Below are 25903 nucleotides of genomic sequence, written 5' to 3' on the forward strand. Positions count from 1 at the left end.
TGGCGAGATTGTAACATAAGCAAGCAATTTGTTTGGTTAGCAAAGCAGCTAAATGTACAGTAATAACTAATTACCATATGCATGATTGTGTCAACAATTTAGAAACTATTATAAATTCAATTGTCACCAACATTATTTCGTGAAATTTTCTAATAATTTGTTTTAGTAAATGAGGCTAAAATGAGATTAATTGAATTATTTTCCTGTAATTTACGGTTATTACAAGCATAATTCTTCAATGCAAGCAATGCTAATTGGACATTATCCATTGTCTAGTGCTTGTAATACCTACACTTATTCTAACAGTACATTTTGAAAGAGAATCTCTTCTCTCATCTGGTGAAAAATTTCTCCTCCCCTCCCCCTGGTGTTGAGGATCGAGCTTACGGCAAACTTTTGATTTTACTACAAATTTGGTGTACTAACGAACTACTCCATGGCACCCCAAATTAGCAGTGTACATTATGTTAACATATACATATATGTTATAATAACAGGGTGGCGACAGACCTGGAAAACCTGGAAAACCGGGAAAAGTCAGGGAATTTGAGGTGTCAAAAAAAGTCAGGGAAATGTCAGGGAATTTCGTCTCCATTGACTTCTTTTTTTTTAAAAAAAAATATCGTTATGGAACTCTGCATGGGAACAGGAAATCTCGTTCGTAAGTTTCGGCCTCATCGTTTAGAGAGAGAGAGAGAGAGAGAGAGAGAGAGAGAGAGAGAGAGAGAGAGAGAGAGAAATTTCTCTCGCACGGGCTTCTCGGCGGGAATTTTAAATTCGAACACTCTTTGGAGGAAAATTGTTATAACTCGGGCACTATGGGAGCAATCTACTTCGGATAAGTTTTGTTTTGCAGATAAAACATCAGAGCATGCAATCGTGTACAATTCAGAATGCCGGACCGGGCAGGAGGGGCTTGGGGGGCGCGACCCCCGAATTTCAAATGAAAAAACAAAAATCTGGAGTTTGCCCCTCTTCTTCCGCTATTTTGAGAAGAAGGCGCAAACCTTAGTATTCTCTTTAAAGAATGGACGTTTCCAAAGAGAATGAAACTTGTTTCATGTATTTGGGTGCCATACAAGTTGATTAATAAGCCAAAATGTGAAACTCTGTTTTTTACGAAAAATAGCTAATTTGCATATTGCTCAGAAAATCGTTATAACTCGGGCACTATGGGAGCAATCTACTTCAAATAAGTGTTATTTTGCAGCTAGAACATAAGAGCATGCAACCATGTACAATTCCGAACGCCGAACCGAGGAAGGGGGGTTGGGGGCGCGGCCCCCGAATTTCAATGAAGAAACCATAAAAATCTGGAGTTTGCACCCTCTTCTCCCGCTATTTGGGAAGAAGTCGCGAACTTTAGTGTTCTTTTCAAAGAATGGACATTTATCAAGAAAACGTAACATGTTTCATGTTCTTGGGTGCCATCCAAGTTGAATAAAAGCCATAATGTGATTTTTTTTAACGAAAAATAGGTAATTTGCATTTTTGGAGGAAAATTGTTTGGGGGCATGACCACCGAATTTCAATTTAAAAAAAACATAAAAATCTGGAGTTTGCTCCCTCTTCTCCCGCTATTTTGAGGAGAAGGCGCAAACCTTAGTAGTATCTTCAAAGAATGTGTCAGAGTTTCCACCAAAACATAAGAGTATGAAGGTACAAAAAGCACATTTATTTCGTAATCAGCACCATGATACCATATGGTATCATCGGGGGAGAAAAGGTTAAGCCTCTAAATATTACGTGGAAAATGCATTGAATTATCATTTTTTCTTGTACGTATGGGAGTAGTAACGGGACTTGTCAACAGATGGAGGAGATAAGAGTGGGTGGCGTCGTCCGATAGTTGTCGGACGTCGTAGTAAGGCATTTTGTTGGGCAAACTGAAGGAACATGGAAACAAATAGGTTCCATTGATACATACGATTTTTGTCGAATATCACCACCCGACAAAGTATCTCACTACAACATGCGACATAAATTGCATGGACTGCAACATCCAACAAAAATCGAATGCATAAACAAGAAGAGGTTTAGACTGCAAATATGCTGCTGGAATTTTATTACTCTTCTGGCTCACTTCACCTTAATGTAGAAGTGCTTACGAAGGTTTTCTTTCATCATCCTGATGTATTACTGGTTTCGCACAAGTTAACATACGTTTACAATGACATTGCACGATTCTTAGATATCAAGAAGAATCCAACCAAATGGGATATGTATTGAATACCATCACGAAAAAGTGAAACATAAATCTGCATTGGTGAATGTTATAAAAATTGGCAAGTGCATGCTCCCAACCTCAAATTTACTAGTATTGCAATGAAATTAACGCCACTGTCTGTCCTGTCTGTTTAAACTCGTAACAGATGGTCATTAATCTCTCACTGAGTAAGGTTAATGTACAATATTATGAAATAAAATACTAATAATAAATATTTTAATATCATATTTACTCGAATCATTCAATCATAAAAGCAAATCACTTTCTTCAAGAATTGACTTTTCTCTTCCAGCCCTGCTAAATTTTCACTTTCCATCTACTGATTTATACGAGGGGTGGCCAGAAAATAATTTCCAATTAGTAGGGACATTGATTTTTCGCAAACACGAAAACCGTGAAAAATGGTAATTGCTGCGAAGTTATGTTTAGGAATGTGCAGTTATGTCTGGACACATTTTTTGCCCGTTCGAAATATCGAAATAATGCGAATTTGGCATAAAATGCAAATTGTTGGCGTTTTCAGTGATTTTTTTAAAGAAATGTCCTAAAACAACGAAAAATTCCTTGAAATACACATTCTTGTCTTTTCTAGGCCATGTTTGTGTACATAGAACATGCAAGTTTTCCAACAATTTACTCAAGAGTAAACTATAGAGTTATACATACATGGAATAATTCCGGCAGCCACATGAAATCATGTATTTCCCACGATTTTTTCAACTTCTATCAAAACCATTTGCATCACAGAACAAAGTGGCAGGGTTCTAACAGGAGATCGAGTGTGTATCTACCGTCACACGGGAGCCACATCTACGTATTTGTTGCACGAGATATGTTCTGAATTACCAAGCTAAGTGCACACCATCGGCATTTGTCGAGCGAGTAATAATGGAGCTCAGTCGTTAGGGCGTCTGACTACTATGCGAGAGACCTGGGGTCGATCCCCTGCGGTGGAGAATCGGGATGTTTTCCACCTATTCAAACTGCTTCGGAACCCACGCAGCATCATATGAAGCTGGTACCTTGAGGAAACTTTGAGGGATGAAGGTAGTCAGGAGCATGGTGCTGATCACATCACCCCTACCTTCAGCCGTGATCAAGAAAGTGTGGGGCCCAAACTCCACACCCCTACTATACACCTTCATGGAAAAGTGCAGGGAGCACTTTACTTTTACTTCCTCAAAAATCTGTTCCAACATATCAAACTGTCACGAAAATACGTAGACCATGTGACCTACAATTTAAAATAATAGCACAATGGAGTATTAAGTTTCGGTATATTTGGCAGATAAATGTTCTAAAACAAAAATGCAAATTTTGGGAAACGTAACACTAATAAGTCAAAAAAAGATAATGCCAATTTTTGGTGCCATAATATATCTGTATCTGTCACGTGAGATTGATTGATTTTAATTTTTTGGGTGCGTCGCCACTTTGGTCATTATGCACCCTTTAGTATATATGGGGAAAATTCCATTATCTAAAATCTTTACCTTAAAATTGAAAAAGGAGTATGGAAAATAACTTTCCCGAACTAACTTTCAAGATATCAAACTCTAACGAAGAGGCGTAAGCCATGTGACTTACAATTTGAAACAGTAGTTTAAAATCACCATGAAGGTATAATTTCAGATATTTGCCAGAAATTGCGCTAAAATGAAAATGTGAATTTTGGGGAAAATAACACCGTATAGTAAAAAATAAAAAATAAGAAAATACACCAATTTTTAAAAAAAATAACAAAATATCAAGGTCCCTACCGATTACGCATAAATAAAACAAGAATATCAGTTGTAATTTATTGCATTAGTAACAGTGAGTCCTAACCTAATTTTTGGCATGATCACCACTGCTGTTCTGACATTTGTCGTAGCATGGCACTAAATTTTGTATGCCCATGGTATATGTGTCTGACAGCAAAGACTGGAACTATCTCTCCCGCAGTGTAGCTGTCAAATCCTTGCCCTGCCAGAAACCTTTTCAGTTAAACAAAGAGATGCAAATCTGTACATTCAAGGCCAAGGCTGTACAGGGAGTGGTCCAAGATCTCTCACCTGAAGTGATGCAAAGAACCCGTGTGTACTCAGCGTGGTTGTGCACATTCGATTGGCCTTCCGTGAATTGTCTGCACCATCGTCTGACCATACTATCACTCACGACGTCCGGTCTGCACACCTCACACGATTGCTGCTGGCTCTGTGCCAAATTCTGAGCGTGCAATGTAGCGTACATCGCAGTCGGTGGGAGACTGTATGAGAGCTGCAATCTTTAACCTAGAACTGTCCTAAAGCGGCTGCATTGCAACTGTACCAGATTACAGCTACATGCCACTTCTTCCTGCCTGCATGTGTGTGTGTGTCGCTCTCCGACCACTAGTGCTGCGTATAGGCACCATTGGAGCTTTTTTCAGGATGCCCCTCGTATATGAACTTTCAGAAGCTTTTATTATTATAGTGTTCCTTGCGTTTAATTTCTAATACCTACGTACCCTTTTCATCAGCAATAATGGTATAACTGCATGTTGTCAGTTTCACAGTACTTCACTTGGATATACTGTACTGAAGCAGAAATCCAATTGATAATGTAAGGAAATATGACACTTTATTTTGTTCGATTCAATTGTTTCACTTATATGCAAGAGTTAAGTTGTTTGCTTTACAGAAAAGAGAGAAGTAGCTTTATGCATTGAAAAATAAGTCCGCACTCATGGTTCTTGCAAGCAGAGGGTTCTAAACCTCAGTGGAAATATCAACATATAATACCGAGAATGTATAAGGAGACTGATAAATTACAAATTGTATTTCTTAATCAATCACTCTTCACTCTTATCTCATCAAGTATTTTATTTTAAATTTAATGCGTATGACAAAATTCCGTAATCCTTCCCTAGCTTGTGAATTGTAATAATTTTCCAAATTCACTATTTTGCAGTTTGAATTCAAATCATAGAGAATAGAGAAATTAAGTCAACTTCATAGAAGATAATATTGGTACTTAACAAAACCATATGTGGATCTGTGTGTTTATTATTTCTATTTGCAAAAGCATCGATTTAGTTTAGTTTGTAATTGTCAGGGAAAAATGTAAATTTTGTCCTGCTTGTTTGTAGCCACCCTGAATAATTATAAGTAGTAGAAGCAATAGACAGTGAATAATATCAAATTAACATTGTGAGCTAATAAATTACCATTGCCATTCATAGTACAGTATTAGCATATTTAAAACTTTAAAAATATAAATAAATTCTAATGTTCTGAATTTCAGATGCTGAAGGTGACTATACAACATTCCTTTACAACTTGCATATATTTTCAAAGTAAATTTAGTTTCAATTTCTTCAATTCAGAAATACGAGGAGAGAGGGGATATGCATTCCACATGATATGAATGTTTTGAAAGAAAAAAAAAGATTTTGCATGCACTTTGAATTTTTCATTATTATCTCCATAGTTAATGAGAGTATTTTCTATCACATTTGCAGATACAAGGAGAGACTTGTGCTATACAACATTCAAGGATGGCCAGTGTTTCAATCCATCCACGACGGCTGTCACTAAATCTAGCTGCTGCTGCTGTTCAGTGGTTCTAGGCCAGCCAATGGGATGGGGCACTCCTTGCCAGGCTTGTCCTATGCCAGGAACTACTGAATTTGAATCCCTTTGCCCACACGGGCCAGGAATAACATACAATGGAGATGGTGAGTGCTTTTTCAATTGTGTTTCTTGCTCTGAATCAAGCATGTTAGGCTCGACAGACAGACTTTCAACATTAGTTTCATTTTAAAAATGTCTTAAGTCTTTTAATGGAATATACATTCAGAATCTACACTTAATTGATGAGCACAGAGAGACTAACCTGACCTCACAAGGAACTTTACTCTGCAAGTTTGGAAAAAACTGTTTAAGATTTGGGCCACAACTGTTTAGTACATTTTAAGCTTGCTATTCATTTCCAGCTTACTAAACTTCTCTTATTAACCTTTATTGGACGCGCGATGGGTGCTTGTCGTACAATTTCTGTGCAATAAGATGGGCGATGGGCATATCATTCATTCATTATGAAATTCCATAGTGAATGAACAAAAAGCTAAAATCGCACCACATCTCTTGTGCACATGCATTGTAACTACCTATTTCAAATTCTAACTGGTAGATTTTGCATTTTCTTCGTTGCTGAATTTTACTTGTACTCATGTCGAATTAGGTGGTGCTTTTGTTTATACCCTTGAGAATACCAGTGAATAATTTATTTGCACATTGTGGGGATATTTTAAAGAGGATTCCTCTTCGAATTTCGCAGCTAATGATGATTTCGATTCTAATAGGAACTTTTTATATATTTCTTGATTTATTGTTTTGGATGACGAACTTAAGGCACAAGCCTTTTCTTCCAATTAACCATCTTTACTTTACATTTTACAAACTGATTTGAATAGCTAACAGTTTGCGAAATACATAAAAACTAAAAACATCAAAATACCAAAGAAAATACAAAAATAGCACAAAAAAGAGAACAAAGAAAAAACACAAAAAAAAGACATGCACTATAAGAAAAGTAAAAATATACACATAAAGCATGAACACACACATAAAAAAAATACTCAAAATACAGAAATGTAAGTCTGTGTTTGTCCTACAAATTTACATTTAAAAAGGTTTAATTTTATTGTCTTTCCCTGTTTTCAGTCCTGGTAAGTTGACTCCAGATTTCATAAGTTTGATTTGAATTGGCCGAGAGAAGAATAATTTCTTATGTTATTTGGAAGTTCATTCCATGCTCTGGTAGCAGTGACCATGAAGGAATTTCCATAAAACGTCTTGTGGGAGGGGATGTTCAGCAGAGAGTTGTCCCGTGAACGGGTGGCAAAGTGGTGTGCTCCGCTTAGGAGCTGAAATCGAGAAAGTAGGTAGGAGGGCTCTTGTGAGTTTACTATTTTGTAGAGCACTGTAAGAGCTTGGAAACGGCAATGTGTGGAAATGTCAAACCAGCCTACGTCCTTGAAACCCGGGGTAAAGTGGTCAAAATATTTGATATTATAAATAAACTGCACACATGCATTTTGTATTCGCTGTAGACATCTTGCTAGTTCACTGTTCAGGCCAACATACGCCAAGTCACAGTAGTCTATTTGCGACAAAATAGCGATTCCACGAGTTTTTTTCCTTTATCTCATGCCAATGTTTTTAAGGTGGTACAGTGAGTGTAATGTTATGTAAGATATTTTGCGTAAGGCCTTCACATGGTCACTCCAGGTGAGGTTTTCGTCCACAACAATTCCCATATCTTTGACCAAAAGCAATAGAGAAATGGTTTTTCTGTCTACAAGAATGTCAGGGATGGAGGACTTCTCTGTTGTGGATATGAGCTGCTATGAGCCAATTAAAATACATTTTGTTTTCTCAGCATTTACTCGTAGACCGTTTGTCTGATACCACTTGCACAATGTTTATAATATCATTGTTTAGGGTTTTGAGGGCCATATTGATGTTTGTTTTAGAGAACGATAAGTAACATTGGACGTCATCATCGTACAGATGGTAATTTGTTGATTGAAATGTTTCCGATATATCATTTATGTACATGGAGAACAGTAGCAGAGACGAGACACTTCCTTGGGGTACACTGCAATTTGTCGCCAGCCACGACGACTTATTGTCAGAAATGAATGTGCATTGCTGTCTACCTGCTAAGAATGATTGAGTCCAGTCAACAGAAGGTTGGGAAAAGTTGAAATAAAATGACAATTTTGCCAGCAGGATATCGTGGTTGATGGTTTGGTAGGCTTTGCTGTAATCGAGGAGAACTAGCATTGTCAGATATTTCTTGTCCATTAGGTTATTTTTACTAATTCATTCCATGATACCTTATCAATATATGTTTTTAGTAACTTTTATTCAGTGTTATAATTCTTTTTTTCTTTCAAGTTGGAAACTAACCACTCCATGTAGATTTTTTAATTTAAATTCAGTCATGCCCAGAATTTTATATTCCAATTATTGCAGTGTTTCATACCTGCTGTTTTTGCAGATATAAATGAGTGTGCTCAAAATCCCAACATGTGTCAAAATGGAGCCTGTGAGAATCTAATTGGAACATACCGATGCATATGCAACCCTGGGTATCAGGTTGATGCAACTGGGAAAGTGTGCACAGACATTAACGAGTGTGAGATGGATGATCTGATTTGCCATGGTGGGCAATGTAGAAACACTCCAGGCAGCTTTCAGGTAAAAAAATTATGTAGTTTCATCATATATTTATTGTTCAATTCTAATTTGTTTATCATTGTGTTATGTCCTCCTTCATCCTCACTTAGGAGTTTTATCAGCTGAAAATCAGAGCACATCTGTTTTCTTTCACTTTAACTCCGGCACTTAATTCAGGCTCGTAGCTAGGATTGATCTCGGGGAGGGTTTTTCAAAAGTAGAACAGTAGTTAATGAAGGTAAATTAGGTGTGTATGTTGGGGGAGGATCATGAAGTTAATATAAAATTTAGAAAATCACTCAAATACTACAGTTTTTTTTCTATATCTTCTAAAACATCTCTTGAAGTGTTAATTGACTGCTACTGACATCATCCCCTTACTACACACACCATACTACTTTTGATGATACAGATATTTATATCATACAAGAAAAAATGCATATTATTATATTATATCACAGTGCCTACTGTACATTCCACCCCCGGCTGAAGCAATAAAACCTTCTTTCATTCCCAAAACTTGGGAGCTGATGTAGATGTGGGAGGAATGTGAATGATGACATCAAAATCACATATTTCTGTCTAAACTGGAGGCTGCAACAGGGACAGCAAAGGTACAGATAAAGAAGTTCTCTATTGAACAAGTTTCGAACATCTAGAGAATCTTCTAAATACTTGCCTCTACTTAGACTTCTGCTCATAAACAAGATGAACGAATGTAATAGCTGCTGTTCATGTTCTGTGAAGTTATCCTTTACCAATGTTGTGAGCAAAATAATATCTGCTGTCTACATTTTCACCCTTCAATGCAAACAAATTATACAAAATAGTTTTTACCTAATATCAAGGGGACTGACAGGCTGGCCTCTGTCTGACTACGGGTCTGATGACTTAATTTCTCATTTACTTGATTCATTGCTTCTTTGATGTATAAGTTGAAAATCAGTGATATATATTGCAAATGAGAGAGAGAGAGTGAGAGTTAGTGTGTATTACTCTTGTGTGTGCCTGACTTTTTGGTTATACTCACACACATACTTCTTGTCTTTCGCAATTAGCTGAAAGGGGCAGAAAAGCAACGGAAAATAAAATCAATAAATCAATGAATAACTCGTGTCCTTGAAGGTGATTCTTGCCTTCTTTAAAATCTTCCAATTAGGTCTTAGCTGACCAGTACTGATACCAGTGCTGATGTCAATGTCGATATTTAAAAATTGTAACAAATCAAAGTAGTTCTGAACATTTATTAACTTTAATGTATTAGTTCTCTATTGGAACTTTACCATAGAAGTTTTACCAAGAGTTTTGCTTTAAAATAGTCATTATTTCATTTGAAATTTAATTTCTTCCCACAACATTGTTGCAAAAAATAATGAAAATTATGCATTTAGCGTAATTCAGACTCTACAAAAGGAGGAATTTTTGTGAACTTTGTGTGAAATGCCTAGACTTAAGAAAAGTATCAGATAATAAACCCCAACCAATACTTTGATACTGATACCAGTGTATCATACCAGTTCACCCATAGTTCCAATACATATTGTTTAATTACTTTTCTAGGTCTATCAAGCCAAGTTGATATATCTTACTTACGTGAAATTTTGAAATTTCGTATTTCAGCGTTGCACAATTTAATGGTTATATTCTATTAATTTCTAAGACCCTTTGTCTTTATTCACTAAGGGTACAGTGTCTAGAGTGGAGATGGAACCACGTCACTGCTTTGTTTGTTCCCAGGTAGTTGCACTTTCTCCCGTTTGGCAGGTGCTGGTGTGTGTATCCTGGCTTGCGTCATCTGCTGTGCTTTCTGCTTCCTGTTGTCAGGTGGCACTGCTGGGTGGTGGTTGGGTAGTTGGGCCATCTGCTGAGTCATGCTGCTCGGTGTGGTTCAGTTCCTGTTCCCTGTGTGGCTGGAGGGAGGGTCGAGTATACGCACCGCATCTTTTCTTTTTCTAGTCTGGAATCTTTTGTAGGACGGGGTGCCAAATCGGGTGTGCCTGTCCATTGTCCAGGTTCAGCGCTGGTTTCTGTTGGAGGATAGCATGGGTTTCTTTGACATTGTTTTCTATGACAGAGCCAGTTTGGGGAAGTATGGATGTGAAGGAGATGCTGTGGTTTGTGAAGTGGAGGTGTTGAAAGGGAAGAAAATGGCCACCTCAACTTTCTCGACCTAAGCATCCAATGACACCAAGACACGTCCATGTACAGGAAACCAGGTTCGGGTACTCAGTACATCCATGCCAAATCCAACCACCTCCCAAAACAGAAAGCTGGAGTATGGATGAACTTCTACAGAAGAGCATTCACACACAGCTGCACAGAAGGTGACCTCCATGATGAAATAGCATGTGTAACTGAAAGAGGACTAAACAACGGTTACACCGAATGCCAGCTATCCATGTGGTGAAGCCCAGCTCAGACACCCATGAGATAGAGATAACCCATATCAAAATCCCAAACCCAAATGGATCACTTTTCCATGCCACCCCACCACATCAGGCAAATTCTCCAAGGCCCTTAAACCCTTCAACATCCAACTGGCACATAAACCTATATCCCAAATCGGAAGAGCACTACCCAATTTCAAGAGATACTACCTACCCAAACTTGCATCCCCTGGTGTCTACAAGGCCACATGCCAATGCCACAACAGCTACATTGGCAGAACCATCCACACTGTTCAAGAACGGATTGATGAACACGTAAAAGATGTCAAAAAAGATACACCAAAATCAGGCCTTTCTCAGCATCTCCACTCCACAAACCACACCATCTCCTCCTACATCCATACTTCATCCAACCAACTCTGTCATAGAAAACAATGTCAAAGAAACCCATGCTATCATCCAACAGAAACCATCGCTGAACCTGGACAATGGACAAGCACACCCGATTTGGCACCCCATCCTACATAAGATCCCAGTCCAGAAAAAGAAAAGATGCGGTGCGTATACTCGACCCCCCTCCAGCCACACGGGGAACAGGAACTGAACCACACCGAGCAGCACGATCCAGCAGATGGCCCAGCCCCCCAACCACCACCCGGCAGCGCCACCTGACAACAGGAAGCAGAAAGCACAGCAGACGACGCAATCCAGGATACACATACCAGCGCTGACAAATGGGAGAAAGTGCAACTACTGCTGCCTGGGAATAAAGAAAGCAGTGACACGGTACCATCTCCACTCCAGATGCCGTACCCTTAGTGAATGAAGACAGAGAGTCTTCGAAATTAATAGAATATAACCATTAAATTGTGCAACGTGGAAATACGAAATTTCAAAATTTCTCATAAGTAATTTTATACCACGTTTACCGCATCCATCATGCATCGATATAACTTGTTTTTGTAAAATCATTTTCTAATTACTAAGCTTCCTTTTTTCTAAAGCTCAACTCATCAAATGAAGGTTGCAAAAATTAATTCATAAGGTTAATGAATTGTTGATATTTGATATTCGTATTATATCAGTACACCCATCCAGACATTTCTTGTTACAGAACTAAGGAATATCACAGATAATAGGCAATATATGTGCTAGTTAAAGCATGACAGAACAATAATTGATGTGGAAATGCTAGGAAAATTAACATACAAAAAAAAACATGTAAAAGTCAGCAAATTTTGGGAATTTATCCAAAAAGTTTGAAAAGTCAGGAAAAAGCAAGTGTTTTTTTGTACTTGCCAGGAATTTTGAATTAAGAAATTCATTTTTTTTACTCTTGTCTAAAAATATTTTCATAATTAATTTTTGTCAACTTATTTTGAACTGTATTTTCTTGGATAGCAAGCCCAGTTCAACACTTAAAATTGTTTACTAACATGTTAAAGCAGCACAGATTGGTCTGATAATGTATTCTAATATTGCCAGAAGAACCTGGAAATGTAAGGGAATCTTAATGTTTTTTTAACATTAATTAAATTTATTTCTTTACAGTGCATATGCCCAACTGGAACACAACTCAACACATACAATCATGTGTGTGAAGATATCAACGAATGCCGAGAACTTGGTCCTGATGCATGTGTAAACGGGCACTGTGTCAATGTGGTTGGGAGTTTCCAGTGTGAATGTAATGACAATGCCATCTTGGACAACACAGGAAGGATTTGTATTGGTTGGTACTTGCAGTAGTATTTTTTATTTTGAAATGAAAATTGAATGTTTAGGAATTTTCATTTGTTTTGTATTCTGTAAGGGTGTCCAAACAAAAATGCAAGTTTTAAATTGCATACCATTTTTGTTGTCAGTTTTGTGGCACTGTAAGGACAAGAACAGTTTATTTTTCCTCTGTGCATAAGGTTTAGCATAGTGCAAGGGCAAAAATGGCAACTGCCCTTCACCCCACCCCTAATCACTGCCACTGGAAGCAACAAGTTTGGTTATGGACATGCAAAATTCATGCATTATCATAGGGCTAGTCTCTCAAAAACATCACCGCAGTTGTAACAATAAAATTTGCAATTATTAAAGTAAAAAATAAATTGATCAGGCCTGATTGCTGATGCTTGTGGCTTACAAAGGCTTCTTTATACACAAGCTGAATCAGATCTTCATGTTTATTATTGAGAAAGGAATAATGATTGTTAAAAATGATGATACAGAATCACTTTTTTATTTACAGACTCTTCTAGGACAGAATTATTTTCTAGATAATGCATACTTTCAGATTCTTCTTTCCTCATTTAATAATAAATAACTCATGGCGCAACAGGCCTACCTACCGACTGCCAGCCTCACTCCCACCTGATCTTACTCACTCACTCACCCAAGGTGGGAGACAATCCAGAAAGTTTCGGGGTTACATGTGGTCAGCATGATGAACCCCCAGTCGTTGTTGTAGATTTCCGTGACCGGCTTATGCCACTCATTCGTAGCTCTCCAATTTCCTCATGATGGTGGGTGGCTACCGGGCCCATACACAGGTCGAAATCTAGGAGAAAGTGTTTTACGCATCCCCCAGGACACTCGAAGCAGTAGCCAGGTCCTATAGCCAGAGCCCAAAGCATGATGCCTTAAGCTGCACGGCCATGGTGCTGGAGTCCTTATTTGATACAACTTAAAAAAAAATCACTAACCCTGATGTATCTCAACTAATAAGGTTTTGTCTTCCTTCTTGCATTTTTTTGTTAGGTCTTCTTTCTTCTCTTGAGAGAAATTTCTACTTTTAAGGCTTTACAGTCATTTTTCTATGGTTCGTGGCTAAATTATTTTTCTTCTATGCAGTCAAACTAAAATATCTTAAAATTCTATGAATGCTAGTTTTATTGAAATGATATTTCTCAATTTGTTGATATCTTTATATTCTGCCAGTGAAATAGTTTTTATTACTATTCACAGGCTTGTTTCATTTTTTTTTGCATTTGATTTGATTTTTGTTATTTAGCATTGCTTTTCTGACACTTTTGGCTAATCACACAAGGATGAGTGATGATATGATGAAATAGATGAAGGGACACTCACAAAGAGCACCTATGCTGAGACTGCGATTTAAAACTGGGACACCTGACATTGTATCACACTGTGCTAAACACACTACCATGGAAGCTGGTTACAAAATACGTTTACAGTAGCAACAACAGTCTAACTATGGTTAGTTTATTTGGTATTCTGTCATATTCACTGTTTGTTTAATATACAATACATTTTTAAAACATTACATTCTGTATTATGAGGGTGTAGTCACAGCAATTCAGATATACAAGTTTGTAAGATAAACTTGTGTTTCTATTTATTATTTGGTAACAATGATCATGTATTTACATACTGTTATTTTAGACAATAGAAGAGGATCCTGCTGGACAAAGTTAGTAGAGAACAGATGTGAAAACAACATCCCTCGGCTGATTTTGAAATCTGAGTGTTGCTGCTCTGTTGGTGTTGCTTGGGGAAGCCCCTGTGAGATATGCAACCATCAGGATTGTGAGTGTCAAAGAGGATATGCAAAGGTTAGTGTCCATGTTTTCTCAAGAGACAATTACTAGTTTACTTGTGTCTATGTAAAGGGTGTGATTTGCTTTTGTATTAGTAGCATTTGGTTGTTTATTAATGGTGTGTTTCCTACCACTTCAGATCAGTAATAATGATGGTATGGATGATGATTAGATGAAAGAAAAACCGAATAAAACACCCATGCCATGGTCAAGATTCAAACCCAGAAACTTCAATGCCAAAGGGGAGAGGTGGTGCAGATGCAAAGAGTTTTTATGTAGTTGTGACATTATCTATATTACAGATGGATCAACAGGAAGTTTTAACTGGTAGCAAAACATCACTGTTAAAAAAAATAATGAAACAGATGACTGATATTCTCCTGATCTCATACTAAATGGCATACATTCTACAAAGAACCTGAATTGTTCATTCACTTCCTTAATTAAAGCTTGTAACTTAGTGTCTGCAATTTTGGCCTTAAACTTTATATTTGATGTTAACATTAGCATATCTAGTGAGTGTTCCCTTAAACTAAAAGAGGAACATAAATTAAGAGTTTTTGAAAATATAATATTAAAAAAGACATTCTTAGACTTAAAAAGAGGGAAGTGGAAGGTTACATAATACTGAACTGCATAATCTATATTCATCCCCTGATATTATTAGAATAATTAAATCAAGTAAACTTTAGTGGGCAGGCCATGGAAACTGCATCACTCAACAGTTTCTGTTCCAATCGGAAGCAGAGAAGCAACACTTACACACATGGTGTTGCCACCTCCTAATTTATTCCTCACTTTTTTGTCATTAAAGAGGCTCATTTTGCATAATTATCATTATATTTGTGCATTCAAACATAGCTTCTTTGCAACCAGGCTTCCCCCAATGATGGAAAGAGACCTGTGGGTCAAAAGAATATGAAATTATAACATTGAGATTGACCTGAAGGAAACTGGTAAAGGTGGTCAAGAATGGATTGATCTTCCTCAGGATAAAGATATTTGAAAAACGTGGCAATAAACCTTTGAGTTTAGGAATGCCAGAGAGTTAGCTGATTAGTTAGAGTTATTAGCTTGAGTGGTGTCATTATTGCTTGTCTGTTTTTCACAATAAATGCGACACTAATTTTTTTTTTTTTTGCTTTCGTAATATTAAGTAAAAAAGAAGTCTAGTCTTATTTATAATGTGAATTAACGCCATCGTAAAGCTGTGTTTGTTTTATGTATATGTGTACAGGAACATTACATTAAGAGTTACAAACCTTATTTTGCAGATAGACGGGAAGACTTGCATCGATATTAATGAGTGTGAAGTAAATGTTGGGATCTGCCAAGGGGGTGGCGTGTGTGTCAACACGGATGGCTCCTTCACCTGCAACTGTCCCCCTGGACTCACGTTAGATTCAACCAAAACCAGATGCATAGATCTCAGAGAGGAATCGTGCTATTTGGAGTACCGCCATGGAATCTGCAGTCGGGAACTCGAAGGACTTTTCCATAAATCGACATGTTGCTGTACCGTTGGCAAGGCATGGGGTTTCGGATGCGAGCTGTGTCCTCGCCAAGGCACTGAAACATTTAATGAGTTATGCAACAGAGGCTCTGGGTTTTTTGGGAGAACGGACATCAATGAGTGCACCATGTTTCCTGGAATGTGTGAGAATGGGCGGTGTCGTAATTCTATTGGAAGCTACAGCTGCCGGTGCAATCAAGGATATGCTTTAGATGAAGATGGGATTAAGTGTGTTGGTAAGCTGATTTCAGTTATTTATTATTATATAAATTCATTGTGCACTTATCTGTCAACTTCTGCATCCTACCAAATTACAAATGAAACAACATATTGAATTTTATTTGTCTCTGAATGCATATGGCAGGATGTGGATGTAGCTGTCCCACCAGGGTGCAAAATCACTGCAGATTGGTGGGGGGGAAGGAGCAGACAGACAGTCAGACACACATACACACACTATATATATCTATATATATCTATTTATATGTATCTATATATATATAAATAATGTCATTATATATGTGTCAATTATTAAATAATCAAGTTATATTATAAAATATACAATATATTATATCGACTGTCTTTCATTCAAAATGTAATTGCAAATTGAAGATTTTGATGTCATACGATGCTCTACTACTGATGCTATGAACAATGATTTGTGTAAGGCAGGAGGGACAAAAATTAAGACACATTTGGAAGATAATAGTTTCCTGCATAAAATTCACATATAAGTGCTATTACGTGTTTCATTAATATATTTATATACTTCCTGGTTGCTAACGAAAGGCGATGAGAAATGGAGAAGAAATAAGTCGGTCTAATTTCTGTGTTCCGGGGATTGCTGGATTCAGTGTCCTAAGAGATGAGGCTCTTTCTACTCCGTTATTTTTGTATGTTATTGATATTATTCCAGTCAAGTATATTCGAATCCCAAACTAATTGTTTATGTTCGTTCTTAAAACAAAAAACTCTCCCACCCCGGAAGAGTTTGGTGGGGGGAAATTTCAGGACAAGATCGTTGGTGGGGGGAATTCCTCCCCATCCCTCCCGGGATTTCGCACCCTGTCCCACACATTCACATTCCCATCAATTTGTGGAGGGGATGTGATCAGTACCATGATCTGGTCATCTTTATCCCCCCTGTGCCAGATCCATTTATTAGAGGCTGGGCTAACCCCAGAGCCACTCCATGCAGGTAAATGGCTGAAAAATTCCCACCTGAAATCACCCACCCCAGGAACTATATCCCCAGGTCTCCAATGTGTCAGTCAGATACTGTAGTAACCAGACAACCTGGTGACACACACACACATGGTACACATATATAAACAAACTTTTGGGAAAACTTGTGAAATTGTGTCGAACTGTTCAATAGTACAAAGTTTGGTTGCTAGAAAGAAAAAGTGTAATTTTTAATTACTGGAATAAGTCTTATTATTTCAATTTTAACAAACTACACTTTTGTCATTATAGTGTATTGACTGTATCATTATTGTTATTACTTTAAAATCAAATCCTATTTTCATGTTAACTAAGAACTAGGAATTCCTGTAAAGTAAAAAAAAAAGTGCTCCCCTGTGCTTTCCCCCACACTTTCTTGATCACAGCCAAGGGTGGGGGTGATGTGATTAGCAACACGTCCCTGGCCACCTTTACCCCCATAGTTTCCTCCAGGTACCCACTTTATATGATGCTGGGTGGGTTCCGGAGCTGCTTGAACAGGTGGAAAAAATCCCAGTTATTCCCTGCCAGGAATCGAACCTGGGTCTCTCGCATGGTAGTCAGATGACTTAACGACTGAATTTCTGTACAAATTTTATTTATATTTTGTCATATTTTTTATAGATCATGCATAAACACAAAGTTAAGGTTATTCTAAAGGAGTATTATGTAGTAATACATGTATTGTCACACAATATCATTATCCCTAACAATGGATCAGCTAATTTCCCATTTGTAATATAATTAAGCCTTGTTTCCATATTAAAACCAATAAGTTGCTGACCAAGGCAGTTTATTAAGATAAAAACACTTAACACGTAACGTTTCGACCCTGTATCAGGGTCTTCCTCAGACGAAGAACTAAACTAAAAATTTTTAGTTTAGTTCTTCGTCTGAGGAAGACCCTGATACAGGGTCGAAACGTTACGTGTTAAGTGTTTTTATCTTAATAAACTGCCTTGGTCAGCAACTTATTGGTTCTAATTTCCCAATGTGATTCTCTCTTTTAAACATAACAAGAACAAAATTAAGATTTTGAATAGTGAATAAAATAGCAAATTCAATCATTAAATTCAATTTGCTGTTTTATTTAGCTGTATTACAAAGCTATCAAATAGTGTTGTTGTTTACTTTTCCATCTGTTTTTTTTTTTTACAGATATTGACGAGTGCAATATAATGCATGGCGTGTGTGGGGATGGGAACTGTCGCAACACGGCTGGCACCTTTACATGTGACTGCAACGAAGGCTTTGAGAGTACAATGATGATGCAGGTGTGCATGGGTAAGCAATAAGTATGTCTGGAAATGTGGTATTGAGTCGTAACCTAAAAAGAAAGGTTTATTTACTTACTAGTAGATATTGTGCATATACTGTTGTATACTTTGTTCAAAACCAGATTAAGGGCGCTCTTTGCTATCAAGAAAGTATAATAAAGAAACTGCAGAAATAGGCGAAAGAACTAGTTAAGTCCGACCTGGTGATGCCAACTCTTCTTAATGGTGGGGGGGAGCATCCTGTGCCATCATATTTACTGTACTAAATTGTCTAGTGCATGTTTAAGCATTTTCTTAAATTTTGATATTATCTGCCCTTCTGACTCTCTTTCCCTAACCTGCCTCCTTAGTGGAATGGTTAGCACATCGTGCTACGATGCTAGGGGTCCCGGGTTCGAATCCCAACCTGGGCATGGATGTTTGTGAGTCTCCGTTCGTTAATTTCATCATGTCATCACTCATCCCCATCTTTGCAAATTAGCCAAAAGTGACACAAAAAGCGAAGTAAAGTAAAGCAAATCAATAAATCTTTCCTTAACCACTGCAAATGCCTTTCTTGTTAATTATATAAATTGCAGCTTATTTTTATACACTTGTGCATTAAGCTGCGCGTCAAGTCAACTTTGCAGCAACTTTTTGCATATGTAGATCCAAATGTGTGAGCAGAATATAGTTCTGTTGAGACGGGTTATATTCCGACATAACTGCATACTTGCAAGGAAACAGTTATTTAATTTGTAATATGTAGACAAAATAATATATACATTAGCAGGTATGTACCTGATCGGTTGCAATCACTGAGCAGACAAACTTTGAACCGCAGATCGCCAACTGGGCTGTCGGTTGCAGGGAATGAACACTTAAACTCAAGAGCGAGTCGAGGGGGACTTGAAGATGGTTGCAGAACGCATGGAATCACCAATGTATCTGACACCAGTGTTACACACTGTACTATTTTAACCCTTTATTTATCGTGATTCATTGCTAATCGAGCTACACTTCAACAAGAATGGCTAAATCGAGGTCTCCTGTTGGGCATGATGGGGAATTCGGGGGGGGGGGGGTGACTTATTGCTACACACATTGGCAGCAAGAAAGGCTTTCTCGAAGACTCTTGTTTACTGTTCTGTGAGAAGAAAGTGGAAGGGTGATTATTACCAAGAAATGGACAGACCAAAATTTGAATCATGGTTTAGTGATGTGGTTCATAAATTAAAACCAAACAGTGTGATTGTAGCAGACAATGCACCATACGATTCAGTTCATGTAGAAAATGTGCAGCATACGTCATTTAAAAAAATCTGACATTCAACATTGGCTGTCAACAAAAGCAGCAGATCAGACGATGCAAGAAATGAAAGACAGGTTTTCGTGGACACTGTGTATGCTAAAAATAGAATTGTGAACAATGTTAAAGTGATGTTTAATGAGTACATAGTGGACAGAAATGCTCGTGGAGCTGGTCATTCATTTCTTCGTTTGCTTCTATATCATTTCGAATTAAATCCAATAGAAAAGGCGTGGAGTGAAGTTAAGCGATATGTTTCTGCTAATAACAGAACTTTCAAAATAAATGACGTACAAGAGTTACTTCTGGAAGGACTGAAACAGGTTACTCCTGAAAAGTGAGACCATTGTGTTCGGCACATTGTAGAGGAAGAAGACAAGATGTGAAAAATGGATTGTTCAGTTGATGAGAAGTATGTGAATCCTCTTGTCATTTCCACGCCATCTGATACAGAATCCGATTCTTCAGAGAGTATGAGTGGTGTAGAAGAACTTCAATGAACCATTTTAAAAAAAAGATAAGATTTTCCTCATTTTTTAAATTTAGGTGTGCTTTATTTTACTTCGCCTTTATGCCACTTTTTGGCTAATTACGAAGATGATGATGAGTAACGATATGATGAATTGATGAATGGACACTCACACATATTCATGCCCAGGCTGGGATTCGAATCCAGGACCCCTTTCATTGTAGTGCATTTTAAAATTGAGAATAAAATTGATTAATGACATTTTTAACCAAAGGAAATGTGTGTGTGTGCGGGCACGCTGGCTTACGTGCATGTTACTGTAGGATGCACGATCATTTATGAACATAGCACAATCATTTCAGTAGTCCTTATGTTGAACATGAAGACAGACAAAAAAAAACTTGGAGAATACCGGAACCTTTCATCCCCGCAAAAACTTCTTTTTAACATTTTTTTTATTTGGATTATTTTGCTTAGCTTTTTTGACACTTTTGGCTAATTGCGAAGATGAGAATGAATGGTGATATGAAGAAATTGATGAAGGGACACTCTCAAAGAACACATGTGCTTGATATATGAAATATAATTATCCTTGCTTAATACCCTCCTTAATGTTCTCGCGCAAACAGCAACTCTGGTATTGTGAAGTGCATGTGCTTCTCTAGCAAAAAATAAGTTTAATTTTGAATACAAAATTGTACATTCTGGCAGTTTTGGATTTTCAACAAGTGATTTTACATAACATACTTGTTGTCACTTGGTACATTTTATAACACAATCAATAACAAATCACGCTGTTTATTATGGTATATAAACTTGAATTTTGTATGTCTTATAAGGAACAGTTGCTTGCGAATGGTGCAACAAACTTTTTAATACATTTAATTCTTTGTAAACCAAAACTCACCAATAAATTCAAAGGATGCATGTCGTTTATTGAAAAGGTTTTCTCGGGTAATCAGCCAGGTGATTTCCGAAAAGGCTTCCGAGCTTTCGAGAGCTAGCGTCACTCTCATCTTCGGCCTTTCTGGAAATCACCTGCCCGAGAAAATCTTTTCAATATTTGCCACCAGGAAAGCTTCAAGAATTATTGCATGTCGTTTACTTTTACTTTTTTCTTCTTCATTGTTCTTGATCGCTCAATACAACCTAATTCTCCCCCGCACACACACCCTCATGTTTCGAAGATATTTTGCGATTAAACAATAACACATTTATTACACAGTTTATGGACAGAGAGTGATTTAAAAATTAATAATTGTGTGGTTTAGGAGACAAAAGAAGCAGAAATACATTCTGCTTGATATGGATGTACGGGTTTTGAAGTGTTGAGAGGTTGGAAATACTGCCGATTCTCTCATTGTCTGTGATACGAAGAGCTTGGCGGTTCAGGCAAGACTGGCACGGATGATTCTGAGCGCCGTTCTCATGCGGATTAATACCTGCTTCAAACTTAACCTGATGTGCGGCTTAGATGTTTTCTGAAAATCTACTTTTGAGGATAGGATTTATAACTAAAAGTATTATAAACAATACAAATCACAACAGTACCTTGTTGTGTATGAATTTTTGGACTGACCTCAGGCCTTCTTCATGGATGAAAGGAAAGGAAGATTCGTGGAAGGTTAAAATCAGCACTGAGGAGTAGTTAGTCTAATAGCGATTAATCACTCAATAACACAGTTTTTATAAGTTTGAAATAGCAATATTTTACCAAAGTTGCAGTTCATAAGTGACATTCATTTTCCTGCTGCTTTATTATCCCTTGGTGGCACTATGCAGACTGGAAACAGCTCCCCCAGCTGCCCTTTTCACAACTCGACCAGTTGACCATGGAAGGCAGAAGAAATCAGCCATTTTTGCAGCTATTGACTGCTGCAGGAACATGATCAGGACATGAAATTTTGATACTTTTTAATTCGTTTTAGCTATTTTAACCATGTTTTAATCCTTCCAACCATGAAGAAGGGACGAGGTCAGTCCAAAAATGTAGGGAGCACAACAAGGTACACATTGTGGTTTCATCTTGTTTTTAACATGTTGACGATGCGTGACATGAAATACCAATTTGTTTTTTAAAAAAAAGTACTATAACTGAAAATTGTGTTCATTAGAGTGGGTATCTGAAATTGTTTATCAAAATAAATATAATTATAAAATAAGTATCAAATATATTTAGCCAATAAGTATAAAATATAATTTCCTATGAAACATATTTATATGACAGTAAAAACTTCTCAAGTCACATACTTGTTAAAATGTACACAAAACACACAAACAGCATGATAAAAAACACTTTAAAAGTTTTTCGAAGCTTTTGATTTCATCTCGGAATCATCATCAGGGCTGGTCGAGTGACGATGAAGTGGACGCGGTTGAAGTTCCACTGGCACTACTCGCTGTATCTGCCGGAAGATGTTATTGCAGTGTTGCACATAAATTGTCATTGAGATTTTGTTTATTGCTATCTTTATTTATCATGGTACAACACAGTAAAACTTAAAAATGCTTCTCCCTCAGCCATCAATCCCAACAAACAAGAAACTGCCAACACTACAACTTCAACCGCGTCCACTTTGTCGTCACTCGACCATCCCTGATGATGATTCCGAGATGGAATCGAAAGCATGGAAAAACTTTTAAAGTGTTTTTTATCATGCTGTTTGTGTGTTTTGGTTGATTTTAACAAAAATATATTTAGTTGCTGTTGAGTTTGTGCTGCACCTGTGTCTCACTTCACTCAGAACTTTATTGATATTAGTATGAAGTTATCAGAATATTAAGTTGTATGCAATCTGAATTTAATTTTACTGTAAAACCTGAATTGTCAAAAACATTACGCAAACTGCACTACAACTGAGTGTAAAATTAAAAAGTCAGAATTATCAGTGTTAAATGTGAAATGCTTGTACTTTACAAGACAAGTCAAAAGCTATTTTGTAATAAATTTATCTGTGTTTATTGGCTTTCTTTCAAATTAGATATTGATGAATGCAGTCGAATACCAGGACTTTGTAGAGGCGGAATCTGCATCAACACACCAGGTAGTTTTAAATGTGAGTGCCCCCCTGGACATGAGCTTGCTCCTAGCAAAAAAACTTGCAAAGGTAAGCATTAATCAGTTTTCAGCAACAGTGATATGTATTTTTATTCTCCATCCTGTGTCTTTGCTATTTGTTAATTGTATTGTTATTTTGCCCATAAATACAGGGTGAGTCAAAAGTCATTGGACAACCTTTTAATTTGAAAAGGAGTTGACGGAGGGCGATGAAAATTCGGATATGGGTAACTGGATTCCAGCCAGCATTCCAGGACTGAAAGGAACGCTGGGTGTAGTGTGTGTGCAATGGAAGGGAGTACTTTGAATGAGAGCAGTCCAAATGTTCTCAATTCTGTAAAAATTCGGATTCCTTTGAACAGCCCTTGTATTAAATAGTTAATAAATTCAAGGATATTTTGAATATTTTATTGCAGGTATGAACATTACTGTAACTGTAGCACATTATGTGTACTGATGCAGGTAAAAATTATGTATTTTTTATTCACAGATATTGATGAGTGTTCAAGGACAAGTGGCATATGCTCGAACGGTGTGTGTGAAAACATGATGGGTACATACCAGTGTGTGTGCAATGATGGATATCAGCAGACTGGCCAGAAGTCTCATTGTGAGGGTAAGTTATATCAGCTGTTTCTTGCATTTCTCAGTTACAATTCATAGTTTGGGTTTTACTCATTTATTTTTACACACGGTGATTGAAGGAAACACTTGCTAGCATTTGTGCTAGCAAAAATGTCGTATAGCTAGGGAACTTCATTTTTTAAAATGCAATAATATTGTAAAAAGTTAACAGTACAGTAAAGTATAGTAGAGTATATCAACTATAAGTGTTGACAGCCACCATGTTAAGCCAACATACTACATAGCATACTAAATAAAAATATTTAAGAGAATATTTACATGTGTAGTCTCTCTACATTAACCATAGCTGACCATTAGACCTACTAGAGGTGTTCAGTAGAAAACCATTGTGTTTCAGTTGATTTTCGAGAACACAGTAGGGTACAATTGACAACAGATTTTTTATACTATGAACAGTAGAATTTTCCAGTAGGGAATTGTTTTTATGAAAAATGGGTGAACACTCCTACGGTAGCTGTTGTTGCTTGTGCATTGCACCATACCACTAAGGCACATCCAGATTGAGGTTAGGAGACTATACATTTTTGATATTGGCCAGAATGGACAAGCACCACCCCCCAGTGAACTTTATATCTAATGGTTGCCCCTGGGTACCAATTTATGAGAGACTGTGGGTCCTGCTGAAAATTTCGTCTACTGTTTTCAGTAGATCTATAGGTGTTTTGAAACATCTACTGTGTTCAGATTTTCAAACAAATATAAATAAAATTTGTAAATAATTATGAATGAAATGTAATACTTATAGCTACCATTTTAAGCTAAAAACACTACATACATATTAAATATAATACTGAAGAAGTTATTTTCACTTGTAATTTCTCTACTGTACTGTTTTCAGTAGATCTATAGGTGTTTTGAAACATCTACTGTGTTTAGATTTTCAAATAGATATAAAACGAAATTGTAAATCAGGAGGAATGAAAAGTTATCTTTACAGCCCACATGTTGAGTTACATGCACTGTATACAACATTACATGCAATACTGAAGAGAATATTTCACTCATATTTCTTCTACTGTACATGTACAGTAGGCCTACTGAACACCTACTGAACTTGTTCAGTAGGAAACCATTGAGTTTTAGTACGTTTCTGAGACACACAGTAGAGTACAGTTGATAATAGTAGATTCTGCCTACTGAAAACAGTAGAAATTTCCAGCACTAGAGCAGCTCTTCCATGGATAAAGTTCCCACTTGAAATCGACTGCCCTGGGAATCAAACTTAGGCTCCTGCATGGCAGTCAGACATCCTTTTCGAACATAAAATTTCACTATGGAAATTTCACAAAATTGAAAAATATAGATAATGGATACATTTTTAAAATAACTTTGTATTTTTGTTACTTAGCATTGTTTTTGTGCCACGTTTGGATAATTCTGATATTGAGGGTGAGTGATGGATGATATGATGAAAGAACGTCCATGTCCAGGCTGGGATTTGAACCTGGGATCCCTGGTGTCATAGCATGCTGTGCTGACCACTCTGCCACAGAGAATAATGGATAATACTGTAAGAAGCAAATTACGGATGAAAAGTGTAGGAAAAAAAAACCAAATGCATGTCCATGATATTTGAAGATCTTGCCTTACAAACAGAGGAGATGCATTGATGTTTCTTTACTAACTAGCCCACAGCTTCAACAGGAGTGATGTAGTGTCTTGATGAATATGGTCGATCAGTCAGTTTCCAGAGAAAGACATGCTGGCAGTATCATACTCAATGTTTCACTTGTGATACAAAAACGAGATTACATACATAATTCTACCCTCTCGTTTTTACAGAAGAACCATGTACTCTACTCAGTCCAAACCCTGCCTCACAATTATCCACCAAATCTGCAGAGTAGGGTAAAAGAGGGAGAGGCTTCTAGGAAGTGTGTGAGAAGTTACTGAGAAACAATGTGAAGTTGATACATTATAAAACCTGAAAGTGTAAACAAAACAAGAGTTAAAAGACACAGGCGAGACAAAGAGATGATATCCAAGTCGAAACTTCAACCCCAATGGTGTGTGTAAACCTCACAAAACTGCCTGGTGGCACATTCATAATTCTCTGGGTAT

The 25903-nt window shown here is 37.2% G+C and overlaps 1 protein-coding gene across 1 annotated transcript in view; it reads left to right on the forward strand.

Annotated features, from left to right (window-relative positions):
- Nucleotides 1-25903, forward strand: part of LOC145984988 (fibrillin-2-like) — a 327365-nt gene that overhangs the window by 186789 nt on the left and 114673 nt on the right. Inside the window, exons 14-21 of the mRNA XM_083118469.1 lie at nucleotides 5709-5924; nucleotides 8255-8454; nucleotides 12372-12552; nucleotides 14214-14383; nucleotides 15643-16117; nucleotides 18264-18389; nucleotides 23121-23246; nucleotides 23688-23813. Of these exons, the coding sequence (XP_082974595.1) occupies nucleotides 5709-5924; nucleotides 8255-8454; nucleotides 12372-12552; nucleotides 14214-14383; nucleotides 15643-16117; nucleotides 18264-18389; nucleotides 23121-23246; nucleotides 23688-23813 (1620 nt within the window). The remainder of the gene's footprint in view (nucleotides 1-5708; nucleotides 5925-8254; nucleotides 8455-12371; nucleotides 12553-14213; nucleotides 14384-15642; nucleotides 16118-18263; nucleotides 18390-23120; nucleotides 23247-23687; nucleotides 23814-25903) is intronic.

Source organism: Lepisma saccharinum, chromosome 3, assembly GCF_977018435.1.
Source record: "Lepisma saccharinum chromosome 3, izLepSacc3.1, whole genome shotgun sequence".
Lineage (NCBI taxonomy): Eukaryota > Metazoa > Arthropoda > Insecta > Zygentoma > Lepismatidae > Lepisma > Lepisma saccharinum.